Source organism: Rhipicephalus sanguineus, chromosome 3 (genome assembly GCF_013339695.2).
Source record: "Rhipicephalus sanguineus isolate Rsan-2018 chromosome 3, BIME_Rsan_1.4, whole genome shotgun sequence".
Taxonomy (NCBI): Eukaryota; Metazoa; Arthropoda; class Arachnida; order Ixodida; family Ixodidae; genus Rhipicephalus; species Rhipicephalus sanguineus.
The window spans coordinates 204,892,184-204,915,423 of record NC_051178.1 but is presented as its reverse complement, the minus strand read 5'-3'; the positions used below and the strand labels follow the sequence as shown (position 1 = coordinate 204,915,423).

General features: G+C 45.9%; 1 protein-coding gene across 1 annotated transcript in view; it reads left to right on the top strand.

Moving 5' to 3' along the window:
• The window catches only part of LOC119386262 (uncharacterized), a 62,682-nt gene extending 47,465 nt beyond the window's left edge, over positions 1 to 15,217 (top strand). Inside the window, exons 8-13 of the mRNA XM_049414280.1 lie at positions 2,687 to 2,777; positions 3,703 to 3,930; positions 7,450 to 7,518; positions 10,392 to 10,594; positions 12,758 to 12,836; positions 14,255 to 15,217. Of these exons, the coding sequence (XP_049270237.1) occupies positions 2,687 to 2,777; positions 3,703 to 3,930; positions 7,450 to 7,518; positions 10,392 to 10,594; positions 12,758 to 12,836; positions 14,255 to 14,290 (706 nt within the window). The 3' untranslated portion in view covers positions 14,291 to 15,217. The remainder of the gene's footprint in view (positions 1 to 2,686; positions 2,778 to 3,702; positions 3,931 to 7,449; positions 7,519 to 10,391; positions 10,595 to 12,757; positions 12,837 to 14,254) is intronic.
• The last annotated feature ends 8,023 nt before the right edge of the window (positions 15,218 to 23,240 follow it).

Here is a 23,240-nt window from a genome sequence, read left to right as displayed (position 1 = left end):
AGGCGCAATGCGATAATGTTCACATTCTTCTTATCGGTGAGAAAGCAGGCAGCATTCTATATGCGCATATTTAACGAATTTTCATTATTGACAGTTCCGCGCGTAAACAAGAACATATAACTAGATTGTTTCTCTGTATTTAGTTCTGCGCTACATCTGATCAATGTTTGGTAACAACGATTGATGCGGCTGCGAATAAACGGAGCGACCCATCGCGCGGAACTTGTTTGCCACCATCTAGATCTGAGGCGACGTAACGTCCGTCTGCGAGCGTGCTTCAGATTATAACAGCCGATATAAAGATGTACACCCACCCGCCTAACCAAATAATAATAATAATAATAATAATAATAATAATAATATAATAATATAATAATAATAATAATAATAATAATAATAATAATAATTATTATTATTATTATTATTATTATTATTATTATTATTATTATTATTATTATTATTATTATTATTATTATTATTATTATTATTATTATTATTATTATTGCTTGATATGCATACAAAGGGACACAGAGAAAATAGGGAAAGAGCAGGCTGACAATTGCTACCATAGAGGGGAACAACGCTCGCCTACTCTTTTGGGAGGAGGGAAGATATAAAGGAAGTTAGGAAGAGAGAAAGACGAAAGAAGATAGGAGAGTAAAGAAAAAAAAAATGATGAAGACTCGGATCAAAATGGGTAAAAACAGAAACAAAAAATAAGGCAGCTCTGCACTAGGGGTGCCAAGCGTGAAGAAAGTTCGGAGCTGGGCGGCCTTCTTTGTTTCTCTTTATTGTTCTCTTTCTTTGCTTTGTTGCTTTGTTTTTCTCTCATATCTCTGTTTTTTCCCTGTCTTTTTTGTCTCTATTTCTATTTCTTTCTCTCTCTCTATTTCTCGCTTGCTTCCTCTTTCTTTCTTTCTTTTCTCTATTTCGTTCTTTCTCTTTCTTTGATTCTCTCTTTCTCTTTCTGCATTTCTTTCTCTCTCTTTCTCGATCATTCTTTATATGCTATGCTTTATTCTCTCCCCTTCTTATTTCCCTCATCCTCACCCTCACATCTTTCCTCCTCACTCTCACTTCCCTTTCTACCCCCTTGCTATACGATACTATGCAAGGCTATGCTACGTTCTGTCAGCGTGCCTGGATAGCCGAAAATAGTACACAGTATCACAAAAGTCTATAACACAGAGTTACACTACTACAGTCACTTAGCGACAATGAAAGTACAAGCACTGCCACAAAAACTGGAAGACTAACTTATAGTCCTTCTTTCCAGGGAGAGTTCTGCATCAGGTGTTGCACAGAAAAGGTGGCGAGGCTAAGCACCTCGCCAAGATTGTGTACCAGTACGGTCTGAAATCAAGTTCGTCGTAACTTCTTTTAAATTAATAACCATTCGGGTTATTGTGTGTACTTACTTATATTATATTATATTATATTATATTATATTATATTATATTATATTATATTATATTATATTATATTATATTATATTATATTATATTATATTATATTATATTATATTATATTATATTATATTATATTATATTGCTGTACTATTTTCATACGCATTCTATTAAATGCCATGGTCAAAAAAAAAAGCCTGGATAGCCGAGCGGTTAGGACGCTCTCCTTCAAATCGTGGGTACGCGGGTTCGAATCCTGCCGCGTCATGGGGATTTTCTTCCGCCAAGGTTTTCACTTTCTTTATATCTTTCTTTCTTTCTCTGTATCTGTTATAGTTCTCTCTCCTCCTCCACCATGGTTATTACAGGCCACGCCGGAGAAATCTGCGCACGTGTTTTGTCAGCGAAGCAGAGGATGAAGAAGAGGACTGAGATGCAGAATAGGACGAAGAGCGCGCGTGCCGATCATGATGAGATAGTTCTGTTCGCACTACCCGGCGCAACGAAAAGCTTTAAGAGCTCCAATGTGCACAGCTCCCACTAGTGGTGCAACCAACAGCGGAGCTAGTGTTCGACCTAGCTTCTTCTAACGTTTTTCTAGTAATGCCAAGGTTTTGCTAGAGATGCTAAGCTTTTGCTAATAGTACAAAGTATGGCTAGGCTTGGCTATTGTTCGGTTTAGGCCGTTTCCCCACCTTATGCACGTGTTACGTTTTTTTTTTTTTCGGCGGGAACATGTCACGTGACTAGTTGTTAAGGGATGTTGTGATTTTAGTCACGTGACTAGCCGTTACGTGGTTTTGGCAGCAACGTGTCATGTGACTAGTTACGTGATGCTAAGTCAAGTGACTAATTTTCACCTGTTGTTACGTGATTTAATCACATGACTAGGTTTACGTGATGCTACGTGATTTCAGCCACGGGGTTAGTCGATACATGTGGTTACGTGATTTTAGTCGTGTAACAGACTCGCCCATCAGAGTTATTGCATTCCACGCCGGACAAATCGACGCACGTGTTGTCGGAGCGAGGCAGAAGATGAAGAGGGCGAAGCGAGCGCATGCGCGGTTCCTGATGATGATCATTTCTGTTCGCACTACCCGGCGCAGCGGAAAGCTTAAAGAGCTCCGCTCTTAGGAAAGAACGCCTATATAAACCGGTGGCCAGCCACAGAAGCAAACAATTACATCTAAAGAACACATTTTAAATCTGGTTCTGTAAGTTGGGCACAAAAGTAAAGTTATCCGCTACTTCTTCCGCATGTCCATGGACTCCCCAAGAATGAAGCAGTCGTTCCTGGTGACAGCAACGTTCCTCGAGCTCTACAACGAACGCTTTGTGGACTTGCTCAAGGCGAACAGCAATCCGGAGGTAACGTTTACCGGCTAAACTCTAGTAGGTGCAATCTCTTTTGAAAGAAGTGTATGATACTCTTGAAAATAGAGACTTGATCGACCGTGGCCGGTCAAGAGCGGCCTGCAGAGACAACTTTCCGGCAAAGATATTTGTCCTCATCATAGCGAGCATATTTAGATTTGGCGACTTATCGGGTGAAGAGTTCGGAAGCATATGCTTCCTGCTACTCTATTTCGTTTACCTGTCTACCAGGGCACGGGGAATGATAAAAGTAAATAAATGAAGGCTATTTACATTTAAAAATGGAAATCAAAAGGATTGAAATGGTGGATGGAATGATGTCTTACTTCTGCGCTAGATTAGAAAGTGAATGAACATAAACTTGCCCGTTCAGTGGAGCCTAAAATAAACAAAAATACAGAGTTGTATTGGATCTACGCTTTCTGTAAATTGAAGCAGAATCATAGCAAGCAGTAAAGTCCACAGCACGTATTATGCCATTTTTAAAATATCTGGTGTTCACGGTTCAAGAACGTGCGCCAGAACAAAATGCAAGGCCTCCCCGTTGTTGCAAGTTTTCGTATCGAAACTTTGGACACAGAGGCATATATCTAATTACGAAAGAAAAAAATGACAACCACCCGTTTGTAGCACGAAGCCACACGGAAAACCATAAGGATTTCTCAGACAGAAAGCTTCTTAGTTGGCGATATATTCGTCCTGGTCCGGGGATAGAACCCGGGACCAACGCCTTTCCGGAGCAGTCGCTTTAACAATTGAGCTAACCAGGAAGCTATAGTAATTGGCAGAGTGAGGGTGGATTCCCTTATACCAATGTTGATTATGCCTTAAATAAGACGTCGTCGGATTTAACTCTTGACCAAATGGAAGCTAGGGGGTCTCTAAACTTGATGCTGTTCTCATGAACACTTTGTTGCAGGAGAAGCTCGAGGTTCGCAAGGACTCGAGCGGCCACACGTTCGTGCCCGGTGTGACGACAGAGGAGGTGTCCAACTCGGCGCAGTTGTGCGAATGCTTCGCGCGCGCTCTGAGAAACAGGCGCGTCGCTTGCACGCGCATGAACGCCCAAAGTTCGCGGTCACACTTTGTCGCCACGGTGGAGGTCACCAGCACGAACCGCTTGAATGGAGCCGTCCTCAGGGGAAAGGTACGCCGTCGTATATACATGTTGGCCCTCTCTCTCTCTCTCTGTTTGTTTGTTAGCTGCTTATTTTTTGTCTCTTTGTTTGTCTGTCCATTTGTTTGTTTGTTTGTTTGTTTGTCTCTTTGTCTGTCTGTCTGTCTGTCTGTCTGTCTGTCTGTTTGTTTGTTTGTTTGTTTGTTTGTTTGTTTGTTTGTTTGTTTGTTTGTTTGTTTGTTTGTTTGTTTGTTTGTTTGTTTGTTTGTTTGAGTGCGCGCATATTGGTCGACTTCCATGGTGCAAATTGAGTGCTTAACAATAGAGACGAGCATAACAGAGCACATATTTTCACAAACCACATGCAGGAGGGGGAAGCGGCAGGGGGCGGCCGCCTCCTCTAATCTCCAATCATCTAAAGGGGCGCCATCTCTGCCTCATATCTTTATTCAGTCGCGTCTGCATGCTTACGGCCATGCACATATTTCCGAGAATGGCGGCCAAGGACGCCTGATGTTGCATCGTAAGAACGGTTTACTTCCCACCATTACGCTCTGGAAGCCGAAGAGATAAAAGGCAGGCCGTGTTAGAAGGACGTCATCGCTTCATTTTCATGTTTTGCATCCATTGCGAAGTTAGTTTTCTTTAGGACTCAGCCACTTGTCTGGCACTTCTCAGCCACTAAGGTGACCCCCCCCCCCCCCCTAGTGAACCCTGCGCACGCCTATTGCGGCACTTGCAGGCAGATGGTTCCATTCCCGTGCGGTTGTTACAATAACGGAGCGAAGATGGGTGGTAGTTTGTGCCGGGGGATGGTACATGATATCTACCACGACTTTGCACAACCGCGTGGCTTCCATATGTCGCGCTTCTTGGTTTCTTCTAACACACTGCACAATAACAAATGATGCACAGAAAATATGAACGTGAACGAGATACAAATAGTTCTTCAGCTCTTCTTTAACATGTAGTTCAGTTCATTATCAGGTTTTACGCTTACGCTTCAAAACGTGTTGTACATTAAAAGTTTTTACCTTTCTTCCCCAATTCTATTTCACTGTTATGCGGCATTGTGCACTGTTCGGGGATCAATTATGTACGCAAAAAAAAAAATGTGCCAGCTTTGTTCGTCTCTGCTGGCTATTTTGTAAACTGGTTCTGGTCCCCGTGAAGCTGCTCCAAGGCAGCTTCGAATCTTGTGTCTTTTACTGCGTCATCAATAGGATGATAAGCTCGGAAGAATGGTCCATATTGTTGATCTTAAACCGGTGGCGTCTGCGTAGCTACGAATGGGGTGGGGGGCTTCAGAAAGTACTTTGTCAGGGAAGTGGCACACACACGCTCAAGCGCGCGCGCGCGCGCGCGCGCACACACACACACACACACACACACACACACACACACACACACACACACACACACACACACACACACACACACACACACACACACACACACACACACACACACGCGCGCGCGCACACACACACACACACACACACACACACACACACACACACACACACCACACACACACACACACACGCGCGCGCGCGCGCGCGCGCGCACACACACACACAGAGGGAGAGAGAGAGAGCCATATCAAGTTCGCATTCACCTTACCTCTTAATCCAACTAACGTGTAGATTCACCTGCGGTGCTCAGCTATTAACTTGTTTAGTTCTTCCGCATATGGACGCGCCTTTTCTGCTAACACAGGGAATATACCGGCGACGCCAATATCGCGAAACACGTTTGTGCGTACGCAGCTGTTGTTTTCTCCTTACCTGTACGAGCGTTCGCGTTAACGTGAGTGAGAGAGATCGATAATACTGCAAAAAAAATAATAAATAAAACACCGGAAGAGCGCGAATCAGCCTTTTTAACACTCTTACATCCCGTATACTCGGCAAAAAGCCACGTCGGGGCAAAAGCCATTGCAGAGTCACGGCATATTGATCAACACATTCATGAACACAATCTGCATTGTTGCGAGCTTTAATACGAGTATATGACTTCTGAGTGAAAACGCGCTTGATAGCAATACGAGAGGCATGGAAAAGCGATTCGAAAGCCTTTTCGGCTATAGCTTTTCAGTGATCCTTCTGTACGCATATTAAGCCGTTCGTCCCCGAATGTTGAGCGCTGCTCTTGTAGTGTTGGTCTTAAAAATGCAAATTGCCACGGCATAAGCTGGTGCGCTTATCGTCGTGCGTGGTTTTCAATACAAATGCAATGAGAGTATGTTTCGTTACGCTTGTAGATTCTTTCATTTTGTTCTGCAATAGTTCGTAGAAGCCCCTAATCTGTCGAAGTCACTAAATCAATGGGTTGTGCAATCATGCGCAATGCAGCATTTTACTTGCAAAACAGGTAGTGTTTAGTGCTGTCAGAATAAGCCCCGATGCTGAAATGTTCTCGAGCTCTGAACCCCCTCCTTTTTTTTTGTGTGCTAAAGCATGGTTTGCAGATATTCAGAGCAGCATATGTGCTGGCTTCGATGCCGTATAAGCACATAGAATAAACAGCAGCCTGTCATCTTAAAAGTGAACAACCTGACAGCCCACTGAACACGCAGTACTCGCGTACACTCAGCCTCTTTTTAGCGCGAAGCTGACCTTGCGGACTTTGTGCCGATGTCGGCGTTCGCTAAAACAGGCCGCGTGACCAGGGGGAAAGGAGGATCCTCGTAGAGAAGAAAGGGAAGGTGGTCACGTGATCGACCGCGGAGAGGAGGTGTAACTGAGAAGGGAAGCGAGTAAATTTTCTCGGCGAGACGGGGCTTGAACCCGAGCCCTCACGGTCCGAAGGCAAAAGTCATAGCCAATGGGCTATACACTCACGCTCACACAACATGAATTTATGGGAAGCACAGAAATTCGAGAGGTGAGTGGCCACGTGTGCCACTCGCACTTCCCCTGTCGCAGCGAATGGCGCGCCCGTCTGCGGGGCTCATTCTCGTTCCGATGTCGTCATGTTCGTTGAGCGGACGTGGTGCACCCGAGACGCCGAGCGCTAGCGACGAGACGACGGCGACGACGACGCCGGTCGTTCCGGCGGTGCAAACGCGAGCTTACTAGGAGGAGGCGCTGCTAGGAGATACGCAACAAAAGAGGGGGAAAAAACTTTTTTTTTTGTCGAGACTGGCGGCACACATGTCATCGCCCCGCTATAAAGGGGACGCTCATAGCATCCATCCATCCATCCATCCATCCATCCATCCAACCATCCATCCATCCATCCATCCATCCATCCATCCATCCATCCATCCATCCATCCATCCATCCATCCATCCATCCATCCATCCATCCGAGATCAGCGAGAAAGAACGCGCTCGAGATATCACGCCCTAGCGACGAGACGATGGCGATGGCGCTACCGGTCATTTCGCCAGTACCAACACGAACTTATGAGGAGAGATGCTCGTCACGAACAGGTTAGGAAGTATATGAAATACTTAGTGCCTGGTGAAAGGGGCGACGGCTTCGATGTCCGACGGTTTTCACGGCGTGGGACTGGCTGATTTTTTTTTCTGTCTTGATTTTGCAGCTAAGTCTGGTTGACCTTGCCGGCAGTGAGAGACTGGATAAGAGTGGAGTTGAAGGACATCACATCAAGGTAAGTCTGATTCTTCATAATCTCAAATGAAAAGCCAACACTGACGCTTTTTAACACTGCGTTGTGTCATCAACACGGGTGATAACACGCCTAAACGCTTTTCCAATTGGGCAACTTCTCATTAATTACATCAGAAGCCTACTTTGTCTCGCTTAACCGCTCTATTTTTAATAAGGGCTTCTAAGAGGTGATCTTAAGACTACAATGACAGGATAGAAAAGTGTGCATATTGCGCTGCATTCATGCCTGCGCGGGGTGCTTTTTTTAGGGGCGAAGCTCCTTAAGGCGGCACCCGTTCGTCCCTCGTAGTCGTAGTCGTAGTGCGTAACCAGTCTTACGCTTTGACCTCCAAGGTGGTGCCGGTGGGAGATTTTTCCTGTGCGTTGTTTGAACAATAAAAATTCGCAGCGTTAGCTAAAAGCCGACTTCTTCTGTCTCTCATTCCCATTAGCAGCCATTCTTTACCTCCAAAGTAGTGCCTGGTGAGATTTCTCCTGTGCGTGATTAAACAATAAAAATTTTGTTCAAAACGCCGTTGATTGATGAAATAAACCAACCGAAAGACGCCAGATGTTTGTAAAAGCAAAACGAAGAACGCCAGATGTTTCTAAAGCAAAACGAAAAGGCGCCAGCTGCTTAACGAAAGACGCCAGATGTTTTCTAAAGCAATGGTTTTCTAAACAATGAAAATTCACAGCGTACATGCAAAATTAAAGTGAGCTGCAAGTCGTCATAACTCATCGAACCTTTAGTATAAACGCGCCCGATCTCACGTCGGTGATGATGTACTGGGCAGAATTCACGGAAGATTCACGGTTTACCGATGAACCTCCGCAGCTTCGCCCACTCATCATCATTCACTCCGTGTATATGCTGTGATTTTAAGAAGGGCCTGGCACACATGCAGGGTAAATGGGTTTTACCTCTCGTTTGAAAATGCGCACTTTATTGTGTTGACTATATATAGCGCGCCTCCACAGTCTCCAGCAGGTATATAGGTACAAGACGGGAGGGTGCGCCATAAGTCACAGTTATATATAGTTATCACAACACTTTCATTTATACCGTCCATTTATCATACCCGCGACACTTGTTGAATTTCAGTACTTGACAACACTGTGTTCAAAATTATATCTTTTGTCTAATCCACTCCATGCCGCCTCAGCGGACGAGGGTTTACCGGATCACCAGCTATAGCGAAATAACATAGCACTATGAGGGCGATTTCTCCTCCGGGACACAAATCTTTAAACAAGAGCCGGGCGGTAGCGTGGCGCCTCCTGCAAGCAAAAGCGTATCCAAACCCAGTGGCCTTCAAACTCTACTTCCCAGACCTTTATTCCGGAAAATGCAAATTCTGCGAAAACGGGGCCTACCTCCATCATATCCTGTGGGCCTGCCCAAAAGCGGCTCGACAAGGCAAAATGGCAGATAGAGAGCGGTGGGGGACCTCGGCCCCCGATGACCAGAAATGGGCCGTCCAGCAAACAGCAGACGCCGCCAGAGCACATGGGCCGCCGTCTAGGCGGGGTTGGCCCTCTCCACAAACTGGCCGGAAAATAAAGAATTGTTTCGTTCATTCCTTACTAATTTGCCCCATACATTCAACACTTGGCAAAGCTATTAACAATCGTGATTTTTAACACGATAGTGGTTTATGCCGGGGTCCACCAAGTACTTCCGTCACGGTTATGACGTTGATAAAATGGACGCCAACGGGTGAGAAAGAAAAAACTACGAAAAAGATCCGTCGCTGGGAATCGAACCCACGACTTTGCGGCCGCGAGGGTAAGCGCCTGACGCTCAACCAAATAAGCCAACTTGACAGATGACGGGCACTCCACGAACGCGCCTTATATCTTTTACATATCCTCTTTCGCACGGTGCTCTCTGTTGGCGATGTAGGTAGGCGGGCGGAGCGGGGCGGTGCCGTCGTCTGTGCGAGGTAAAAAGAAGTAATGCGTCACGATCGACATTTACTAGCGCTTACTCCGAGATTGCGTGCGATATCGGAGGTCATGGTTAAAGCGTCTCGATGCCAGCAAGGGACACTGACTCGCGCTGGCGTCGCAAGGGGAACCTAGACGCAGTCACGTCTTTGCCCTCGCTTCGTGTTAGCGTGCGCCGTCTCATGGAGCAGTGCAGTTCCACATGCACCAACGAGATTCTGCGGCCGCCGACTGCTTCGATTGCGAGAGCACCGACTAACAAAACTGCTGCATACGCGTTGCAAAAAGGACGCGATTTCGACGGGCGAATGTCGTGCCTCTGGTGGAGCGAGACAGTGGCCAGAGGGGACGCACGCGTTTGCGGCTCAAGCTACGAACCTCTGCCTCCCGTGTTGCTGAAGCGGCAGTGTGGTAGTGTATGCATGAGCACAGGCGTCGGTAATCCATTACTAGTAACGCACACCGTGCCGCTTCTCTCCTTAATTGACGACGCTTTGAAGAAGTAGCTGAAGTGCATATCGGGGTACCAGTTTGATTATGAGCTTGTTGATGTCATCTTTACGCACAATTCACAATTCGTTGATTCCAAATATATGTTCACAACTTCAACTACCACACCGGTTTAATAATGATCATGGGCGTTAGTGGTCGCGATAGAGACATGCCGTCAACATGGGTGCATATACGTCAAACGGTGCTATAGCTGCCAAACACCAATAGACTTTGTAGAAGCTCTCATATATCTCTACACGATACGCACAACTTCTGTGAAGACGCGTTTCACTTTCGTGTTATACCGATTCCTATGACAGAGGGATCAGCCATGTTTTTTTCTACAAAGTATATAAATAAAATACGTCCAATGTGAACTCAGTGTGTAGGTAACCCGCATGAACGGTCGTGCGACATTTTCTACGTGCGCAGGAGACAAACAGCATCAACAAATCACTGTCGGCACTCGGAGACGTGATCCAGGCTCTCGTGACGCAGCAGTCTCACGTGCCCTATCGCAACAACAAGCTGACCATGCTCATGCAGGACTCTCTGGGCGGCACCGCCAAGACGCTCATGTTCGTCAACGTCTCGCCCAGCAGCGAACACGTCGAGGAGACCGTCAACTCGCTCGTGTACGAACTACCTTACGTATGCTCTGAAATGCGTACAAATCTTAATGGTTACACAACATTACCGACTTCAGCGTGTGATGATGATGGCTCATCAATGGCGCATTGTTCGCTTAGGCGGTGGTAGTGTTTCGTCGGGCGAGACTACCCCGGCGATAGCCGAAAATTGTTTCGCTTGAGCATCTCATGCGTTATCAGCAAGGCGTGTCATCGCACGTTTAAGTCTGTCTCTCGAACAAAAGCAACCATTAGTCGCAAAACTCGTTTCCGATTAATTATTGATTTTTTCATTGCGATCGCAGTTATGTGGACAGTCTCGACGGGTTTTTGCCGTCGCCGTCATGTCCCTCCCGTATGAAGTCCAAATTGATAAGATCCCCCCACGCATCGTTTGTTCCACCGCGGGTAAAAGCGCGCGAGCAGGGGTGACGAACGCTGCCGAAGCAGAGATCAAACGAGCTGGCCCATTTCCGTCGCTCGGAAGGTGCATGCGATAACATCACCCCGCTAGGGAGGCCTGCCGTTGAAGCAGACAGGAAACGCCCTGCCCGTGTCGCGCGAGCAGCAACTTTGAACTTTGAATCTAAGGGTGCGGTCGCGATCGCTGGCGCGCGCGCTATCTCGACAGCCATCACAGCGGGCGGCTGTATACTCTTCTACGTGCTGCGCTCTCAACGCGAAGTGACTATCTCTCCCTGGAGCGGCCGTATTCTCTTACACCAGCGTTTTGTAGTTACGCGAGATCGGATACAAAACAGTTAGCGGCCAGCCTCACTTCGTATAACACTACAATTTGTTGCTATCGCATTCATTGCTTCGCCCTTGCGGTGAAACGCCGACCTTTTTTTAAAGCGGTTCAGTTATTCCATATTACGACAGACATACCGAATTTGTGCATGCTCATATATGTGGTGTACTTTGCGTGGCCAACTGCTGTTAAATCTATCGTGAGAATTCAGTGTTGAAATATGTATCATGCCGGTGCTGAATTTGCAGCGACACCGCCAACGTTCTCACGTAAAGCAGGGCTCACCCGTCTACTTTGTAACACTGCCAAATATATGTCACAAAATCCACAGAATCATTCAGTTCGGACAACTTCTGCGGCAAAGCAATGTAAAATAGGAGAAAATACAGGCCGCACATGCGCAGGGCGCCCTCGGCATTCAGATGTTGCTTATATATATAAGGAACAAGAGAGAGTACGACGCGCGTTGGTTTTTGCGGTATGTTCACTGACGTTTCGGCTGGTGGACCAGCCGAAACGTCAGTAAACATACCGCAAGAACCAACGCGCGTCGTACATTCTCTTGCTCCTCATTCTACCGGGGCCAACGTGACTTCCTTGCTGCAACTATATATATATATATATATATATATATATATATATATATATATATATATATATATATATATATATATATATATATATATATATATATATACGTGTGTGTGTGTGTGGTGGGTATTTTGGTTTGACTAAATATTAAATCCAGCAGCTACCAATATGTGTAATTTCTGCGAACAGCCGTGCAGTCCGTAATCGCCTACTCGCGCTCTTTTCACTTTGCGCGCAATCCTAAAATGCGTATCACTATATTTTATGTATATTGCGCTCGTAGCCAACGGGACCTCCACGCGTGATTAATCTCCTGGAGCTGCGAATAATCTATTCTACTAACATGGACAGCCACAGCGCTTTTCCTAAATCTGCCCAGGGGATCAACGAATCGGCCTTTCGATTATCCTGTTTTATGTCACTCTCCCTTTTTGCCTACTCGAGTGAACGATTTCGGTAAATTGGTTTCTGTGGGCCGCTCCAAGCATCCTTACGTACAATCAGGCATTGTGCATGAAAGCGCACTCGCATGGAATGAGAGTCTCAATGCAGCTAATTTGCAGTGTTGCCACAGTTCAGCTGATAAGCACAGTTGCTAAGCTCTTTGGCAATACTAAGAGCTTTGGCTAAGCTCTTTGGTACTGTGGTGCGTGTTTGTGCGCGAAAGGTCACGCATATTGATAGGCCAATGACCAATGCCTGGCCTTTTGTGTTTCTCAACAATTAAAGTGTGGTCTCTGTCAAGAGAACAATGACAGTGTTCTCGCAATGTTCTGTAGTGTGCATTTGAACGGCGCATTTATATTTTCTGATTTGCTTCATCCCAGGTACGCTACGCGCGTCCGACAAATCACCAACGACATCATAAGGGCATCTGAAACGAAAGAAATCGCCAAGCTTAAATCTGTGAGTACATTTTGTGCGGGCACCATTGCTAGCTTGATAATGACTAAGTATATTTAAATGAAACAGCGCAAAATGACGCGAAACGTCGCAAATGGTACCCGCAAGGTCCTGTTTGTCAATAACCGGTTTTTTTTTCGTCGTTTTGTTGTGACTCGTAGAAATATTTTGCCTGAATAATTAGGTCTCATTAAGACCTCAGTATGTCAAAATATCTCGAGTCACTTTTAGGATATTGGAATGCAGTGTCGTTGGTGTTGCTTAAAGGAATCTAGGTAGCACGAATTTCACGGCGATGCGAGACCAACGGAGCACGAATTCGTACCAGCTATTCCAATTTAAAATGATATGTATTTATCAATTAGTAACCTAATCGGCTAAAGATTCAGATGCTTGATTCACCATAACATTGTACGCTTACCCTTCATTAGGCAGTTCTTGTGTAATCTCTTCCTCGCTGCTTCCTACGTATAAACTATCGAAACTAGCGTCAACCAATGTTGTCTAAATGGCCGTCCAATCAGGCTCTAAAGTTACCAACGTCTCGTTTTTCTTGTCTACGTTGTAGCGGGCTCACGAGGAAATGCGAGACAACATAAAAGTCCGCGATTCATTTGCGCCGGGTCGATAAAGCTGCGGTTTAGTAGCTTTGTTATGTGTTTCGCGGTGAAAAAGTGCACTACTCCTCTGCCCTCTGCCCCACTCGAAGAATATAGCCTGAACGAGAAACGGCACAGAACTCTGCCTTCCATTTCTCAATTTATGCCGACGAAAACTCGTCAAATGCCTACTGTAAAATGCGCATATAAATATTCTCCCCGAACTGCACAAAGTCGCTTAACTATCGTGTTTTTGAATCAGTTTATAATGAACGTACTTAATGAGACAGTGCAACATGAAGCCAACTAGGAATTACGAAAATATCTCACTTTTTCTCACAAACGATCGTTAAAGAACGCAGTCCAAGAAGCTGACTCATTATTAAATTCTAAGTAATTTAAGGCAAGGGGGAGGAATATATGAGGCAAGATGGTGCTTGAGCTAAAGGTGAAAATTTTCCAGGAGAAAGTGCGGTGCTGGGCGTTGGAATTCTCCTGTGTGTTGTTCGTGTGTTAATGAAGTTGTGTGTGTGTGTGCGTGCGTGCGTGCGTGTCTGTGTGTGTGTGTGTGTGTGTGTGTGTGTGTGTGTGTGCGTGCGTGCGTGCGTGTGTGTGTGTGTGTGTGTGTGTGTGTGTGTGTGTTTGTGCGTGCGTGCGTGCGAGATATGACACAGAATACGTTTTCTTTTTCATTATAAGTCGAACACTGCCGGCAATTATGATGATGAAATGCGAGGCCACGCATTCTGTTGCGTCGCGATGTGTTTCGAGGTGAAGCGATAGCTACCTCTTCACTGATGGTAAACTCGCACTTCCTTTCAGGTGATTGCAAAGCTGAAGAAAGAAATAGCGCCGTGAAGAACGACGCAACTTAAGTGGTGCAAAGACTACATTAAGATGAGTGGGCCGCGAACGAAAACGGCCGGCGGGCCACATCTGACGAACTTACGAAAGCCTGAAAGCGATTGTGTTTGTATGGTGTAACTCTTCCACGTCGGGCTTCAACATCGTCACTGTGTCCACCCTTCCAAAAGCCAGAGGGGTGTCATCGTAAAAAAAAGGAAGCTCCAACTGTGTTGATTCATGCAGCGAAGAAAGTACCTCGGGGCGAAGCCTTGGCCAATTTTCGTTCCAGCGTCTTAGGGACGTGCTAGGCACGGTTCGAAACGTCGATGAACATTATTACAGATGAGTGTCGGGCTAATTTCTGCGAATTACGGAAGTGATGCATATCAAATTAGCACAAGAAAAGACGAATGGTAAGAGAAAGAATAAGAAAACAACAAGCAGCACTCGTTCCTGTCGGTTTCATTGTATTGTCAATCGTCCTTTCGTCCGCTAATTAGATATGTATCAAGTCAGTAATTCGATTAACAAGGTGCCTGCTTCTCCAACTCAGTTTTGGGACTTCCAAGGTTGAAAGCGCACCTCCTTTTCCCGCTGCAGGACGGATACCCATGTTTCCTGCGCAAATTTCGATTGTCTACACAGCCACAACCAGGCACGTGACATTATCGCCCTTTTGAACGCACCAGCAGCGAACAACAATGTTCTAAATAAGCAGTCTCGCTTACAGTGACCTTAAGCTGAACGTAGGAATTTGGGAGAGAAATAAGCACATATTTCCTCTTGGACTGCACATTGTTTCACAGTTCTTATTTATCGCATCTGTAATTTCGCAGTAGTTTCTAGGCTGTTGAATAACGGATGCCTATCTGATCTCAGGTCCACAATAAAGCTTCGCGTTAGGTGTTAGAAAATTGTAGTCGTAATAAAATGTCATCGCAAACCTCGTTGTGACTTTTATTTCACTGCAAAAGGACACTCTCAACGTTCCGATCTGACGTAAGTTGTAATATCATTCCGGTGTTTATTGCTGCTGAACTATTTGGCATAACCTAACCTCGCTCTTCTGCGAGCATGGTTGCATTATTTTGTAGTAAAAGAAGTTAACAAAAGTAAAGCCATGCAGCTCCACGCAGTGAGAGCTGTCGAAATGCAGTGAAAGCTCTCACGCAGTGAAAGCTCTCATGCCAGCTGCCGCTCGTGACGAGCGGCTTCTTCCTCGTGCGTACGAGAAGTCTTGCTCATCTTCGGAAAGGGCGCGGCGCACATAACCGTGGCTCTTATACCCATAGCCAGTCGCCTAATCTCCACATCGACTCGCTCCTGCGCACCGCGCGGCCTTGCATTGGCTACCGCCTCTCCGGCCAACACCACCTATAGAAATACCGCTTCGTCCACCACCTAGGCAGTTACGCCATCTATAAGTGTATCTGGGAACCGAAGCGTGACATGATGGACACTCATCTGTCGTCAGGCCCAGCCCTACAACAGATCCGCTGTTAAAACATGGCGAAAAACCTGTGTCAAGTATGCGTCAGAACCTCGTGAGTTAAACTTTGCATGCCTTATCCTGGCGATGCATTCAGTGGCGTACCAACTCGTTCGCAAGTGGGGGGGGGGGGGGGGGGGGGGGGGGCTGGCGGCTCTCACTATGTCCGCCGTATATATATATATATATATATATATATATATAGAGAGAGAGAGAGAGAGAGAGAGAGAGAGAGAAAGGGACAGAGCGAGAGAACTACATTTTCTCTGAATTGGACGTGATTTTTTTTATATTCACAGAGATGATTATATGATTTACTTTTCAAAGCTCGTTTGTTTTAAAGGGACACTAAAGGAAAATATTAAGTCGACGTTGATCGTTAAAAGTGCTGTTCAGAAACCTCGTAGTGCTACTTTTATGCTAAGGTAGTGCTTATTTTGAAATAATATCACGTTTTAGTGGTCCGCATCGCGTTAGCGCACTTCAAGTAGCCCGCCTGAAATCAGACTTTCATACGTCACTGCTGCCGTGCCCAACGTTGCCCGCCTTTACTGCGCGGCCGCCGACACTAGTAGCAGCAGAGCGAAAGTAGCGGGACCCACAGCATCAACAACGGCCATCGAAGCCATCGAAGCTTGCCGCAATCGCCGCAATGGATGTGGACGGAGAACTTGACAACGAGACATTGGCTCGCGACGCTGGGCTCCAATTCAGCGACTAAGTCACTTCGATCGTAAGGGTTCATTCCGCGGCACCAAGTGAAAAGACACATCGGTTTCCTTGCTGCAGCACTGGCGTTGTGCACCATTCGGGCATCCGGCATGCAGTTAAGCGATGCGAGAGTGTTATGCGGTGGCAAGAAACGATAGCATTTGCCTAAAAGACAAAGAAAGCCTTCTTTTATTTCGTAACTTGTTGTGATAAGTGGACCCGAGATTGTAGCTCTGCACCAATTGCGAATGGACAGTCGTAAGGGGCGAATAGAGCAGCTCTGTTCGGCATATATTACGAGGTGTCAATTATGCTTGTATGAGACGTACAACGGAAACGAATATCCAAGTTTACATGTGAGAATAATTTTTTTGAAAACGACTAGCTTTGCATATTTTTGGGCTGTTGCTATGTTTGTTGCCGTGTATGAAGGTGTACAACCCTCGAAACTCGCATGACACGACTACATACTATGACATTATTAAACAAAAGATTGTGTATTTTCTACAAGTTCTTCACTGTATAAACCTGATCTCTCTTCCTGAGCCCCGACCGCTACTCATGCAAACAGGAACAGCAATCACGTATTCCGTGGCTGTTCTTACTTATAAATACCATTAGTGGCATTTATAACCACTACGCTTTCCCGAAACAACTACGCTTTCCCGGACCTACGCTTTGCCGGAACAACTTACTCAAGGGATAATACACGTGGAAGCGTAGTAGATTATAAGCCACTGAAAAAGAATGAAATAGCGATTGCCTGTGCGAACATTGTTCGTGATAGTTCGAAAAGCCGCCTTATTCTTGTGTCCCACTACGACACATGCTGCGTCTTACAGGCCTTGAAGAGCAACTGTGTGTCTAAGTTGGCTCATGAAATGCCCAGATTCATTAATGTTATATGCAGCGGGCTATGCGACGCTCGTACTGTGCACGAACTGGAGCTACAGCTACCACAAGCCAACGACAAGCCTCCGTGTCGTCCCCGCCCCGGAAGTACTTACACCGAGCTCTATATATTACGAATGAACCAAGTTTTCTCTCCTACATAATTGTGCAGCCACGATGACAAGAAAGCATGCCACCTACTCCAGGGCTTGGCTAAGCACGATACACATAGCGCCTCGAACGTCTCCTATCTCTGTTAACTCGACTGAAGTTACTCTTTCGAACTTTAGAAAAAAAAAAAACACTAGATCCATGGTGTATCGCCAAGCAATAAAAGTGCTTCTGCGTTTCTAGGAAGCTGCTGGTATATTTAATGACGCCAAGATTATGCACGCCTGAAATTCGCGAACTTTATCGCAGTTATGTCTTTCCGCGGGGAGACTTACACCATTAGCGTCCCTACACTTATATCATTTCACTTATGTTTTAACAAGACTGTTTATTACGTAACACTTATGTGTTACGCAATACAACAATGCCAATGTTTTGGTTAACTTTTGTTTTTACTGAGACCAATTTAGGAGAACTAGCAGTTCCCAACAAATAGCAATAACAATTCTATTTATTTGCATCTCTAATTTAGGAAAACCACACTAAGACTGCGGATCCTTGCGCCTTGTTAGAGATTTTGGTGTATCATCTTTAAATTAACTGTCTTTAAATAGCTGAGCGCAATTTCATTCGGCTAATGTTTTATTGTTAGATTCGTTCGAGCATTGCCGTGTTTCCGTGGAGCATACCATCTCCTGGTCGAATTTCGAAGGATGATTCAGGTACAATATGTGTATATGTACGTCGTTCCTGTCTTACATGAATACAGTAATCACCAAATTATTCGTATAGTTATGGGTGCTGTATTACAATGATCTATTGCATACACGTATCGTAGTCATTTCACGGCAGAAATTATCAAATAGGACTACCACGTCAACAGAAAACAGCGCTCTTTGAGGCCATTACGCGATTCGCAGCAGCCCCAAAGAATTCCGAACATGTACTCACAATGCTTTTTCTTCGTAAGTACTCTTTACCTTTTTGCCGTTTGTGCTTATAGACACTTTTCGTAAAAGGGCGCCCCAAGCGCCCTTCACGCGAACTACCGCAAACCGCCATGTTTAGGTCGCCGCAGCAGAGGACACTGCGAGACTGCAGGTGCTGGTGCGTGACATTTCGCTAGCGCGGCAGCCAGCTCGCGTGTTGTGAATCTTGCCAGAAACGTGTTGCTAAAGATGGTTCAAAAAATGTGTTCCCTTGTGTCACCAACGAAGCTGCCGCTACGAGAACAAAAAAAAGTAAGCCACGTACATTTGAAAATTATCAATGTAAACAAATACATGTGCTGCCCTCCGGCAATACAGTCTCGGGGTCGTTATGGCCGTGGAAGCGCTAGGCCCTGTACGTACGTAGGCATGTTGTGGATTTGTACTTAAAATGCTTGTCCGTGTAATGGATGACGCGGTATGGACCATCGTAAGCGCGTTGCGGTGGCTTCCGACATCGCCAGCTCTGCGGAAATATGGGATGTAGTGCGTTTGCTGACAGCGTGGTTCAGGGGCACGAAATGTGCGGGATGAAACTCGTAGTCTGTCGATGTAGCCGGCGCTTTCAGGGCATGGTGATGAAGCGGGTATAAGGCAGTAACGACGCCAAGCCACTGTAAAAAAATATATTTTGCCGAACAGAAGGACAAGGCTAGCATTCCAGTTGTCGTGAAGCCTCGGCGGGCCTGACTATACTCCGTTTCACCAATCAAGTGCAACGCTGTTGAAGCTATGCAAGAAGTTCGGTCAGCAAAATGTATAGCTACGCGCGTCTGTTTTTGTCTGTTTTCGCGGCTGTGAATGCTCGTGCGTGTCTAGCACGAGCCTGCGCCTGAGGCGTCGCGAACGGCTTATCTTCAAGCATTACTCAGCCTAAAAATGAAAAGAAATCACATTCGGCGCCTCAAAAAAGTTGAACTATTTGTTTGCGCTGTAAGTCTCGCTATACAGGGCACTGGCCGCTCGAGACTTCCTGCGTCACGCGCCCGCCTCGTTTCTCAGGCGGACACTGCCCCTCTTCTACGTCAGCGATCTGCTAAAACGTCGGCCTAACTCCGTCAACAGCTTGTAGCTCCGACGAGCATGTTTCCTTGCCCCGAGGCGGACGCCAGCCGATCCATGACTCGGTGTTCAACAGCCGCGCCAAATCGTTCGTCCATCCGGTCTACGGGCCGTTCTTACGACGCTGAAGTCAGTTGTACAGCCTTTGAAAAGCAAAGGCACGGTGGCATTCTTTCGTAGGTATATCAGAGACTGCAATTCAGTCGGCTGGCACGATGCATGGACAGTCTACGTATACGGACACACCCCCATGCCCTAAACATGGCGATTTCTATCGCAGAATACTGCGATCCGCCTGACGCCGCGCGCGCTTGGCGGCGGCTTCGCGGGCGCGCACCGCCTCGAGATCCGCCTGGCGCCGCGCTCGCTTCGCGGCGGCCTCTCGAGCTCGCACCTGGGGATCCTGCCGACGAGCACGAGCCGCAGCGGCCTTCCGCACCCGGCGCTCCTCGTCGTCCATGGTCTGCCAAGCAGCACGATCCGGCAAGCGCTCTCGTACCGCGACGATCCGGGGAATGAGAGATCCCCGCGCAGCCCGCGCAGCAGCCAATCGGAGAGCAGCTGCACCGCCAACGCCATCTAGCGTACCTTCACCCAACCGCCGTATTGTACGCATGTCTATGGGACAGCGCCCTCTCGGAAACGAGACGAGAAATGGAGATGACGACACAGAATGCGTACAGCGCCATCTAGTATATCGTCACCCAACTGCAGTTTGCATGCATCTCTATGGGACAGCGCCCTCTATTGTACGATAAGGGAACACTGCGGGTACGCCGGATGGATTGATAACCGACCAGGTCTCGCTATAAGGAGCTTCGCCCCTAAAAAGTCAGGTTTCTTTTGATAGAAGTAGATAGAAAGAGAAAATAGATGCAATATGGTCAACTAGACTTAACTATTTGATACCCTACCTGTAGGGAACGGAACAGGGGTGTAAAAGCGAGAGCGAGACAAGACATAACCTAAATGATTCACAAGCATGGCGCAGGATAGCTAAAGTCGGGCACTTAGGTCAGACACAATCAGAATTGGAAGAATCGCTCGTATGGCTCTCTGATTTGATAAACTGTGAGCCGTATAGTGTACAAACTATTTTTTTTCTGCTTTCGTATAACAGCAGTAGCGACTACATTACCACCAACGACGACGAAAGCAATAACAAGGTCTCACATTGAAACAAACTACGTCAACATCAAAGATTTAAAACCTTATCTGTCCCATAAATGTCAACTTCTGAAAAACGCGTCGAATTAGAACAAGTTGAGTGCTGTTCCTTTCACCTTTTAAGTCACATATTAGAAATTAGGACATTAACGTACCTTACGAATAAGTTAATAATGAGATATGGGAAGCGGTTGTCACCAAAACTGGTCAGGTAGGCACGAAGGTTCAAACGTTGGACTCGTTGGATTCTGCCGAATGCAGTGTTTTACGGGATAGTCGATAACCTGTCTATTTGATAATCAGGGATATGGAAACCTGCACTCTAGCTGTCACTTGTTGTAGATGCGTCCATGAATGCAAATGTAAGTGAATTCTATTTGCTGGAGCGTGAGGTGCTTTGATTTTTTACGCTGTATATTACCATACTTTTTTCAACAGCGAAGTTGTTTAAGCTATCGGTAACTTGTGCTCTGTAGTGCAAACCTCCACAGGTGGGTATGCGCCACAGGAATTGTACGGGCAAGCCCCATTACCGAGAACAGCAGGTGCGAGCATTAATTAAACGAATACTTTGCTCGGCGAAGCGGAGCACGTGAAACACGTGAAAGAGCGAGAGTCAGAAAGAAAGAGAAAAGATAGAGAGAAACAGAAAGCAAGAGAATGAAAGAGAAGGAGAAAATAGAGAGAAATAAAGGGAACAAATTTTAAGACACACAAAGATAGAAAGTCAGAGAAAGACATAGAAAGAGAGAGAGAAATATGTAGAAAAAAACATACAGGATAAAGAGATAGAAAGACCAGAGAGCAAGACAGAAAGAGGAAGAAAGAAGCAGAGAGAAAGAAAGAAAGGGAAGAACAAGAATTAAAGATAGAAAGAGAAATAGAGAAAGAAATTAATAGGAAGAAACAGAGAGAAAATTTAAGAAAGAAAGAAAGAAAGAAAGAAAGAAAGAAAGAAAGAAAGAAAGAAAGAAAGAAAGAAAGAAAGAAAGAAAGAAAGAAAGAAAGAAAGGAGCGAGGAAGGCCACGAAGCTGCGCTCTTCCTTTGGCACCACTAGTACGGAGCCGCCATAATTTTTTTTTATTGATAGGGTGTTCAACTCCAGATAAGGTGTGACGGGCTGCCAGAATAGACAGCAGATATCAGAAAGCAGAAAATTGTTTTCCTTCTCCAGTACCTGATGACGATGATGTTGACGCTCCTTGGATGAATGGCACGTATCCACTCGGGGGAATCGGCCAAGAGTCTGGCGGGTCATATGGTCTTAATGTTTTTCAAATCCTACTAAAGGTTATGGCGACAATTAGAAAGATGAGTAAACCGCTTCTTAGTAGAGTTATATTACAATGAATCGTAATTCTAGACTACTAACAAAGCCATTTTGCGTGAACCTTAAAACAACCCTATAAGCTTGTAAAGTGTCCTCATATCGTCCACTTCTGTCCATCGCGAATAGAGTAAGTACAGTAAAAACTCGTTAATTTGACCCTTCCGAATCATCCATAAATTGGATGATTCGGACGTGTTGCCTGGTCCCGGCCAGCATACACATTGTTTAATGGCATCAAACTCTCGTTAATTCGGTCATATTTGGCCGCAAGCCTGTTAATTCGGACGACCTTCGGAGCGCGCCGAGCGCGAAGCGCCGCAAACGTGCGACGCAGAAGAGCGAAAACGGCGTTCGCAGACAACCGAAACGAAGCGGTGCGGACAGCACCGCTTCGTTCACATGCGGATCCTCCTCTCAGCAGCTTCGTTTTAACTTGACTCGATGCGCGCGCAATGTCACAAAACTCAAGCATGACGGAAGCCGTTGAAGATAAAGAGCTTTTAGCCGCCGTCAGAATGCTGGCATAAAACTAGCTTGCTACATCGCGATGGACGAACTACCAGTTGGCGGCCATTTCACCTGCGAAATAACGATCGTCACGTGCGCGTGGTGGTGGTGGTGGTACGTAATAAAGGAGAGCTGCAGGGCGCGTTTCGGGCTAAATAAACGCCGGAGTCTGGCGCCGTGGTTGCATTGCGAACGAAGTCTCAGATGACGAAAATTGAGGCTTTTACACCGCTCTTATGCAAAATAAATACAGAATTTACGTGTTCATCAAGAAAATGAAAGTGAATTGATGTAAAAAACACCTGTTTAATGTTTTCCTGATAGTCTCGATAATTCGGCATTCGATTATTTCGAACACTTTTTTCCGGTCGAGTGAAATCCGAATTAACGAGCTTTTACTGTATAAAGTATTGTTGATAAGCTAGCACAACGTAGGAAGAGCGCCTGAATGTAAAGATTGGCTAAGCGAGCAACTTTTAGATTGCCGATGCTCAATTTGGATTGCTGATGAGCAAGTCGAGCAAAATTCACGCTTAAAAAAGAGGTAAAGAATATATTCTACCAACACCTATGCCACGACGTCGCCGCGAAAATAATTCTTGTGGCTTGAATAGACATGCCTCATACAAACCTGTAAATTTGAGCATTTCTCTAATTTTAGGCGTGTTTTCGTTTTCTTCATCCTACACATACTGAACGAAAAG